Source organism: Micrasema longulum, unplaced genomic scaffold, assembly GCF_059751315.1.
Source record: "Micrasema longulum isolate JH-2025_06_02 unplaced genomic scaffold, ASM5975131v1 h1tg002193l, whole genome shotgun sequence".
NCBI classification, from domain to species: domain Eukaryota; kingdom Metazoa; phylum Arthropoda; class Insecta; order Trichoptera; family Brachycentridae; genus Micrasema; species Micrasema longulum.
The window spans coordinates 1-10,594 of record NW_028279357.1 but is presented as its reverse complement, the minus strand read 5'-3'; the positions used below and the strand labels follow the sequence as shown (position 1 = coordinate 10,594).

The window sequence follows — 10,594 nt, the reverse complement described above, 5'->3', positions numbered from 1 at the left end:
ATTGTAGAAGTCTTTGTTGTATTGTAAAAAAGCGGTTGTCAAGCTGCTTCTCACTTCCCACCGAGAGTCAGACCACACACAATCTCAACATTCATCGTCTACACAACACTACCGGTTCTTACTCACCATACGTTCATACATTTCATCATTACTAACTTCATATCAACTTTCCCAACTTCAAAACACATGCAGCGTAGCTGCCTCCCTTTCCAACGCGCGGTGCGGCAAGCGGTGAAAGAGAAAAAGGAGACAATGCATCTCTTTTTATGTTGGGGGTTTACGTCTCTTTTCTGCCTTTCTAAGTTTGGGCGGGGAAAGTGAGATGGAGGTAGCGGTGTTGGTATTGCGAGCTGTGGCCACGCCCCCGGTATTAATATAACCTCAACGGATGCATGTTGGCGGGAAATGCTGGCGACAGATTCGCTGCGTTCCATGTTTGATTTTGGCTTGTCATCTCCCTACCGAATTGTGAACGTTCTAGAAAAGCGCTTCTCGGTAGGCTGATACCAACCATTATTAAACTGCAAATTAATATTAGTATAATGATGTTGTATGGTTTTAATTATCAAAAGGTTAACGAGGGTTAAAAGGGATTATTAATTCAATCCTATAATAAACCTACTCAAGGAAGTTAAGTAACTAAAAAACTGGGTACCTGTATAATTATTATCCTATTTTTGGTAGGTATCTAAATAAAGCAGATTTAGACATTGTGTGGGTTACTTTTTGATTATTTTTAAAAATACCTACCAGCCTATCTCTAGAAAAGAATAATAGGAGAATCCACTTAAGGTACCAATATATCTTTTATTAATATTACTTAATTTTTATGTAAAAAAACTTGTCTATGAGAATCTTAAAGGTTTTAAAACGAGTTTATATTTACCAATTTCCACTAATTGTCTTATTTTACTTGATAAATAAGATGTAGGTATCTCAGTAAGACGAATTAATTTAGTACGCAGAAACGTATGTTCAACTGTATAATTATTTAAATACAAGATTTAATCACATCGTGATAAAAACTCCAGTAAAAATTATTTTTTAAATGCAGTTTACGAATATAATGAGATCTAATATTGTTCTAAAATAATTGTGTTCATTAAAATGTTAATTATCTCTAAATTAAGTACGACAGTAATTGTCTATGCTTTCACCGGCGTCTACAATGCTAATCGCGTTCGTAGACCATAAATTTCCCAAATTGAAGTTCGGACGGAGAGACGTTGTTATCGTTGGGAAAACTGTAGAGGAATAAAGGAGGGCGGGGCCTGAGAGTGTCGGCGCCCCGCCCCCTCGCCACTAGGACTGGCCGCGCTGCTCAGTGCGCACCCAGCCGTCAGACAAGCAGCCACACGGCCCGCTCAACCCACACTTGAATACAACAAGTGACAGTTTTATTTTTAATTTTATCCATCTTTCGGTACCTACCGCCGTGTTTTTGTTTACCCGAACGCCCCTTGAAACGCGACATAATCGAACGGCAGAGAAAATCGCGTTTGAATTCAGAACATTGACACCTGTCATCGCACTGACAGATCCTACGATCGATTCGGATGCGTTCGATATACGTTACCGATCAATTATGAACATTTTGTGCAATGTTTACAATTTCGTAAAATAAACCATACAAACTTTGTGACGTTTTACTTACACGCCTAGTGGATTTTCTTGAAATAAGTGTCCATTTATCGATTAATTAACAAATAATGATTGCATTAACAATTGAATTACAATAAACACTGTAATATACATTGCAATACACCACCGGATTTTTGTTTACCTTTCACAATACAATTAAGTGTCGAAATTAAGTGATTTAAAGTGAATATAATTTTCGCCGACGGAAATATTTTCAGACGCGGACAATTATTAAAACCATCTTCATTATAAATAAATCTGAAAAAAAATAGATACATTTTAAAGTGCGTTTTTGGCGTCAGTTATTAAGTTGACAGGTCAAGTTTCTCTGAACATTTATTTAATTTTATGATGAAATTACGAAAATTGTAATATTTTTACTGTGTTCGTGTGTACCTAATTATCGGAACAGAGTTTGTGGCAAAATGCTTCTCGGTACGATGCAGGACGATTTGGTGTTGGGGGCTCCTAAGACTAGGGCTACGGACTTTTCCATAGCCGCCATAATGTCTAGAGGGGCGCAGCCCGCGGGAAGGCGCCCCGTGCCCTGTAGAAGACCGTCCACGGGAGCCGACAGTACAGGTAGAAAAACTTGTAAATATTATCAATGGCTTATACCTATTATAGAGCAATTTTGTACTTCAATTCATAAAACGCACTCAGAAAAATAAAATAAAAAACTTAATACCTACCTGTTTTATGACTAGTTTGACAAGATGTATAAATAAATAAGTTTGATACAGAAAAAATCTTGTTTATTGTTAACTAGGCAAGTAAGTACAATTTGGCAAATTGTGTTAAGTATAATATCCAATGATTTTGTAATAAAAATATTTTTAAACTGTAAGAAATTTTTGGTATTCCTAATTTGTTTTTCAGTAATATTCAGAGAAATCCATAAATAAGATTATTATAGTAATATTTGGATTGCAGTCATACATGCAGTAAAACTCCAATTATCCGGATCAATAAGTGCCCGATTTTATTGCTTTTGAAATAATACAGCGAATTGGAATCAGATTAAAAACTTACTTAAACATGTCCAGCAAAATTAATGCACAGTTAAATTTAAATTAAAAACATCCACTTTATTTCTTATTTCCGGATAACGATTTGGATATTTAGCAATATTGGATGACTAGAGATTTATTTAGCCGGTTAAAGCTAAAACTCTTAAACTAGACTTTTCAATGTTTACCTAACCACCGTGTGTATGAATTGTTAATGTTTTTTTAGCAGACATAAATGGTTTCGTTAAACAGTATGAAAAATGTAGGTGTCTGCCACTAAATGTAAACCTAGTATCTAAATCCTACCTAAAAATATAGCAGTAGTATCCCTCAGGCTTAAGCAAGTAGCTGTAGGCACGATAATAAAAATAGGTTCGTAGGCTACTGCGTATCCATTCGATTTTAAATATAACTTTAGGGTTTTTTAATTCATCCGTAATTATTATGCATTTAAAAAATGTAAATAGGTGGGTACCTGTATATTTGAAACTACATTTAACTTCATGGCAGAAAAAGTAGCTTTCTGAGCAAACATAAAAAAAGTGAGTATTTGTTTTATTCATTTATATGTGGATTGCCTATTTTAGGGAAGAATAAATAGTTTAAAAAATTCGCCATTGTAATTAGGCCTACTGACCTCTTGTGGTGTAATGTTAAAAATAAAAAAATATTAAAATAAATTTATTGTATAGGTAGATACCAGATCATTTAGGTACCTAGCCAAACACTTGCATCGTCTTAATTAATTAAAATAAAATTATTAATCCCCTCGCTGAAAACCAATGTAATCAGAGTGGATAGATACAGTTTAATAACAACAACAACAACAAACCACCACGCCCTTTTCCCGTAAGGGTAGGCAGAAAGGATAGAACGCCACATCTCTATCTTTGCATACATATCTCGCTTCCTCTACATTCATACATCTTCACATGCACGCGCGCCTATTATTCCGACTTTTGACATGTCCATCTTCAAGTATTTGTTAGATTTGGTCATGCCATATCTTTCTCAGTCTTTTTCTATTTCTGCATCCATCAACATTCGCATTGTAAATATTCTTAGCCGTTCTTTCGCTCTCCATTCGCTCCACATGTCTAAACCAGCGCAGAGCTCCTTTCTTGATTTTGTCAAAAATGCTTATCCCAACCTTAAATAATTTACGGATCTCAACATTTGTGCATCTATCGTACATGGGTTTTTTTTTAGATACAGTTTAAAAAACATTAAATCTTGATGTTCTTATTAAATTATTTTCATAAATCCGTAGTGTTCATATACTGACAGAATAAATTATTTCTAAAACAAGTTTTATTTGAATTTATAATTTATAGTCAAATTTACTTCTATATTCGTAGAATTTGAATCGGGTTGTGGTCCGTGGCTAGTGTTACGAAATCGGAATCAGAAGTCCGAGGTTCGAAACCCACTCTACCTCATCTTGATTTCCATTTTCTTTTTTTTTTAATTGAAAAATTTGGGTAAATTCTTGAACTGAACAAACGTTAATATTAACAAAAATTAAAAAAAAAAAACTTTTGTAAAGCGCCCTTAAAGTATCTTTTATATAACGAAAGTGGTCCTATGTAAGTTATCCATCATAATAATAATACAGAGTACCTAGTCTTATTTTTGAAATCCATCTAAACATATATTATAATAATAAATAAATAACGAAAATCAAATGCAAAAAAATAATATTTTAATAACTAATAAATTACGAAGAATATTATACTTTTTAACAACGATTTCCTATAGTTTACCGTGAATGACAACTTAAATATAAAACTAATAATTTCAACTTTATGTAATAAACTATTAAAATACTCTACCAAATTCAGCGTCATAATACCAATACCTATATATGCACTGTTCCTTGAGGATAAGGTAAAAAAAGATAAATATCTTATCTACCCTTCGATGACCTATTTTTGAATTTTCTGCCACACGATCAAAATGTACATGTGACTGTATACCTATCAGGTTGTTAAGAGGTATAAAGCTATATGTATCCAAACATAAATTAGTTCGATGAGGGGTGGGGTGGGGTTAGGGGGAGAGGGATTGAGCGCTGAACATGGAACCAAAGCTGCCTATCGATCTTCAGAAGCCGACATTGTTAATTATTCATCGTGTCAGTGTTGTATTTGTGCTGCTAATCCGCGATAATCTCTCCTTCATATCCTTCCTACCTTTACTTCTACCCATCCATCCTCTCTCTCACCCCCTTCCATTTTCTCTTGCCCCCCCCCCCGCTGTATTTAGAAAACCCCCAAACCCTCACCACTGACGAGACAGTTACTCACAATAACAAGGGATTACCTAAATAAATTATCCTGTAAATATTCACCCCGTGATGTAGTGGTCAGCGTTCGATTCCCGTCAAACTAAAAAAAAAAAATCCAAATGGATTTTTTTATTGCAATATTGCGCTGTTTGTAGATTTTTATTTAAATAGTAGAAATAATGTCACGTGAAGTAAAGATAAACGAAAAACCATCAGAAATAAAATTTAATATTTTGTGTCGACCATCTCAGGAATCGAACCAAACAGATAAATAATTGATAAAAAAGTCATTAAATACCTACCTTACCAATTTCAATTTATGCATATTTAATTATTTAAAAGACACAAAATATTTCATGTAAAGCAATACTTTAGCCTAATCCATTTAGCGTGGAATGCTCTCCTAACAGAAGCGTAAAACTTTGAGAATTAAGTTAACTGATGTTTTGGAAAAAAAACTTTTAGTTTTTTTTCTTTTACTAAGGTCTTTTACTAAAACATAATAATATCTGCAGAAAGCAAGTGTAGTAGATGACTTTCAAATTTGTATGTTGTTGAAGAGTGGACGAAGCGTGAAGAATACCTCCTAGGAGGAGGAGAATTTAGATAGTGGATTGTATTGTTCGGTAAGGAAGGTTGTACAACTCTACTAACCTTCTGATGATGAGGCGTGACGTGTCATGGAACTTGTCTTTGCTGGTAAAGCTGGGGTCTAGCTGGCACAGCTCGCTTGTGGAATTATTTGTTGGAAGCACTTCACTTGCTTGATGTTTGATAAGTACTAATAATGTAACGTTTTTTCCGGCACTCGCACGTAGAATTATTGTTATGTGGAGTGCGCTAGGAAAGGGGAAGGGCGGGTAGGTAAACATAGATTTAGTTGAAAGTTGGTCCGAACATTTATAATTGTCTTCCCTATATTAATTTTTTAACGAACTTTCGTCGCGTCGTGATCAGACGCGACGCCTAAAGATGTGAAAAACACGAATATATATAGTTTAAAACTATTTTTGTTTATTCATTGACATATTATTTTTTAAATCTTACCTAAATCCTAGACATTTCGTAACATATGGGACGAACGGCACGTATTACGTTACCGCGCCATACGTGTATATTGTATACATGATTGTATACAGGGTGTTCTTAAAACCCTGTCACATCCGAAACCACGATGATCAGTATGGGCAAGATGACATATTAGCATATTTAAAAAAACAAATGGTTACTTACTTCTGCAGGGGGGAAGCGAGGGGGGCGTGGCCATGTGGTTGACGGTGTATCAGACTCGCCCCTTTCCTGTCCTCGCTTCTTCCTTGCAGAAGTAAGTCCTTGGCGGCCTCCGTGGTGTAGTGGTTAAGACGCTTGACTCAAGCACGGAAGGTTCCGGGTTCGATTCCCGGTGAGAACACAAAAATAAATATGTGATTTTTCTCAAGCCTGGGTGCTCTGTGATGTAATTTACCACTGTAATTAGGCCTCCTGGCCTGTTGTGGTGCAAAAAAAAAAACATCGCTTTTTTTTATATTTAATTTTCGTACATTTTATTATTTCTAAAAATTTATTTTAATGTGCCAATATGCCTTCTTGCTCATACTGATCATCGTGGTTTCGGATGTGACAGGGTTTAAAGAAAACCCTGTATATAATATTTTCAAGGTTTTTTTCCATTTTTGAAAATCCCCTATAAGTAAGTCATTGCTGCCTTATATTCAGCCCAACTGACGACTAGATTCGTGTTAGAAAATAACGATAGTGTTCATGTATGCATTTCTACGAAGAAACAGTGAAAGCACTCCCTCCACATACCGAACACCGTTTTAAAGACCGTGAGTCTTCTTATAGGTTTCGCTCATTCTAAAAAGCAATGTTTTTGTTAATAAACGAGTTAGTTAGTTGGATATTGTATAAAAGTAAAATTTGTGTTTCAGTTTCAGTGTTGGAGAGTGCAGAACAGCGTTTATTTTGGATTTTTAGAAACATATTATAATTAGCTACCCACTAAGTCTAAAGACTTTTCGGTGGGACACATGTTTTAAGGCAGGTTTATTTTACACAATTTTATATTTTATATATTTATTTATTACCTTTTACAGTCACTACAAAGTAGTAAGTAGATCTTCCTTGTCAATGATGGTTTGCGGAAGATCATTGTACAACTTTGGCATAACGCAATTTAATGTTCGTTCTTCGAAGTAATTTATAGTTCGGGGATCGACCAGAGAACCCCTAGTTTAGTGAGAGTGGGAAACTCTTTTTTTATATTCCGGATCACCTAACTGATCTACAGTCAATTTGTAGTTACAAAGCTGTTTTACCGGCAGGACATTAATGAATTGAAAATTTGCACCTTCGCCCATATGTTTCACCCCACGTATTATGCTATTCGGTACAATTCCCTTTAACAGTCTCACTTGAATATCATAAATTTTACCCAGGTGAGACTGGAATGATTACTTGAATTAAATTCAGTTGCGAAAGTCTATTTTCACCTTGGAATTTTTTAAAAATAAATTTAAAACCGTCAATTACGGAGACATTGAAAATTCGGATCCATGTAAGACGACTTGTGGCGTCTTTTCAGATATGCGCATTGCAATTATTATTTGTTTAGTTCAATGAACGGTTAACAACTGTTTTTATTTATTTTTTTATTTTGGAGACAGGTCAAAAATGTATTTCCAGAGTTGAACACACAATTTATTTATTTCAAATTTTCACCTAAATCCCTGTTTCGCCTCTGATATTACGTTACGGTGGTTCTGACGACAGAACGACAGAAAGGGGTTAGACAGGTCCGGATTAAAGTTTGATACAGCGAGATTTCGTTATAGGATTACAAATTCGCAAATTTGTTAAGAACGTGTCTTGGGAGGTAGACGACGTGTACTTTCTACTTTGCCTACTTATCTGTAAGCTAAGCAGGAACTTGAAAACTTGTCATGACTGGTATCATTATTTATACTAATACTTTTCTAATACATCTATTATGTACCAGATATTATAACTGTCACGTTTTTTTCAAATAAATTTAATCTGTTAACAAATTGGTTGCCCAGTTAAAATAAAATATGAACGTCCACAAACTGGATGGATTTATTTGAAATGTTGAAAATAAATTTCAAAAATGAAAAATCGAATTGAACGTGGCCACGTGAATTTTTTTTTCTTAAAACACTCATCACAAATCACATTAACCAACTTTTAACACTACAACCGCCTATGCGCTCTTTATAGCCCCGCCACACTATGCTCCTTGCGCTGCTCCTCATTTTGCTCCTCGCGCTGCCGCCCTCTCGCCCGATGTTGCCATCTCCGCCCACACACTGCTCTACTCGCGCAATTAATCGCGACGCTCCGCACTTGTCATTTGTCTTTTTAAACAGCAGACGATTAAACTGTGTCAGCGTGCGCGCCATTCATTTTTAGTGTAGCTAATTATATCAATGTCATATAAAGAAATATACATCATTCATAAATGACGCGTGTGTCTTGTGTGAGCGCTCGATGCGTATTGCGACCGCGCAATTATGTGGCCAGCCACTCGCGCTCATATTGCCGGTCCTTTGACTCGCGCTCAAAAACCGACAAAATAGGGAGCGATGGGCACGACGAGGAGCATGACGTGCGGCATGACGAGTAATGTTGCCACACTACGTTTCGTCTCCTTTCCTCGCTACTTCCTATGCCACTCGTCGAGTGTGTGGCAGGCCTATTAGCTGCAGAACGTGTTAAGATGTTTATTGTGCAGTGCCCTTGAGGTGATTTTCCACCAAAGTTGCGTTATGAAAATTATCCGGAGTAAATAAATAATGAAATTTATAACTTTTTTCCCTTACGTTTTCTCAGATGTAACAATAAAAAAATATTGGAGGTAAAATTAGTAAAGTTTTTTTTTTCATTAAAAAAAAGATATATTTGCGTTCTTATGATTTACCCAAATATTTAATTATGAAGAGCATTTTTAACGAGTTGTAAATAACTAGATACCAATTTTATCCACAAGCCATGGGACCACGATGCAGTATAAACTTTATTTTAATGTCGAGATCCGTGAAATGTGTAAGGCTGAGACATGCATTATCGACAGAATCAAGAAAGGGGTGCTGCGTTGGTTTGGACATGTAGAGCGAATGGACAGCGAAAGAACGGCTAAAAGCATCTACGATGCGAATGTTGATCGATGCAGAAAACAAGGAAGACCGAAAAGGACATTGCACGATCAAGTCCATCGAATACTTGAAGATGGACATGTCAAGAGTAGGAATAATCGGCGCGCGTGCATGAGAAAATGTATGAATGTAGAGGAAGCGAGGTCTGTATGCAAAGACAGAGTGATATGGCGTTTTATTCTCACTACCATCCCCTACGGGGAAAAAGCGTGATGGTTTATTTGTTTGTATAGTTTTAAAATAATAACACGCTAAGCCTTTATATAAGAGGTTTGTTAGCAGGTAGGAAAGGGAGGATAAGGAAGGAAGTTATAAAAAATACACCAACAGATCAATTGAGAAAAATAGTTTTTGTATTTCTTTCTTGCAACTAGCGGGAATCGAACCCGCAACGAAAGTTTCACTGTAGGCCGTCCAACCAACTGCACCACAGCGCTTGTCAAATGTCCCAATGCAATAGTACCAAATTTGTTTTTCTTACTTCTAGATTGTAATGCATTGCATTCAAATCACGCATGGAATGTCACTTTGAGTTTTTCCTTTCTCCTCCCTCTTTCCGCCCTCTTTGCCCCCTCCTCTCTTTATAGTATAGTGTAGATATTTAGTCATTTTTAAAAAATATGTATGTTTATCAATATTGTGTTTTAATAATGAACATATTGTTATTTACAATATGTTCAAATACTACTGATTTTCTCAAATTTAACGGTTTGGGTATGTAGGAAGAAATTGCCTGAAAGCAATATACCCGCTGTATGTAAACTGTATGTGTATGTAAAGTGTTTTTATAATATATAGATTGGTAGTAATACAGTTTATTCTATCCTAGGAGCGCTGTCGAGGCATAGTTCTCCCAACTCCAGCTTATGTGCCGAGGAGGATGCTGATGTGGACGTGGAAAGATGCTCGGATGGTGAAGGCGAGGAAGGAGATAGACATATACTCCCTCCTCGCTCTCCCCGCACCCCCCGCTCACACAGTTCCTCTCCACTATCCGGATCGAGAACCCCGTGCTCAGGTAAACATGAAATTAAAAAAACAAATATTTAACTTTACTCATTACGTTACAAATATGATAGGATAAGTCGGCCTACATTTAAATCAATGTGTGGCGTGAACCTCATCGGAAATCAAACCTGGGATCTCAAACATGGCAGCCAAACAAGCTGATTTCAATAATTCAACAATGCATTTCATGCTTAGGTTGTTCAAAATCTACAAAAATGCAATAATAACTTAATAATATATTATATACAATCATTGTTATTATAAATCCAGAACGTAAAAAACACCATTAAATTTAGAACTAAATTTTTTCCATCATATTTATTTATTTAATTTTTTGTACATAATGTTATTTGTACATTGGCGGGCTTATTGCCAAATGGCAATTTCTTCCAACCAACCAATAAAATGAAAGTTTTATTTTTATAGTTAAAGTTACAGAACATATTCAATAGAAAAAAAAAATGATTAAAAAGCTA

The 10,594-nt window shown here is 35.6% G+C and overlaps 1 protein-coding gene across 1 annotated transcript; it reads left to right on the top strand.

Annotated features, from left to right (window-relative positions):
- Positions 1-1,347: 1,347 nt before the first annotated feature.
- LOC148272772 (uncharacterized) lies at positions 1,348-10,128 on the top strand (the record flags this gene model as incomplete). The annotated part of the gene is made up of 2 exons (XM_088239585.1): positions 1,348-2,223; positions 9,940-10,128. Coding segments are annotated over exons 1-2 (346 nt in total), but the record flags the coding sequence as incomplete, so codon positions are not given.
- Between the last annotated feature and the right edge of the window lie 466 nt (positions 10,129-10,594).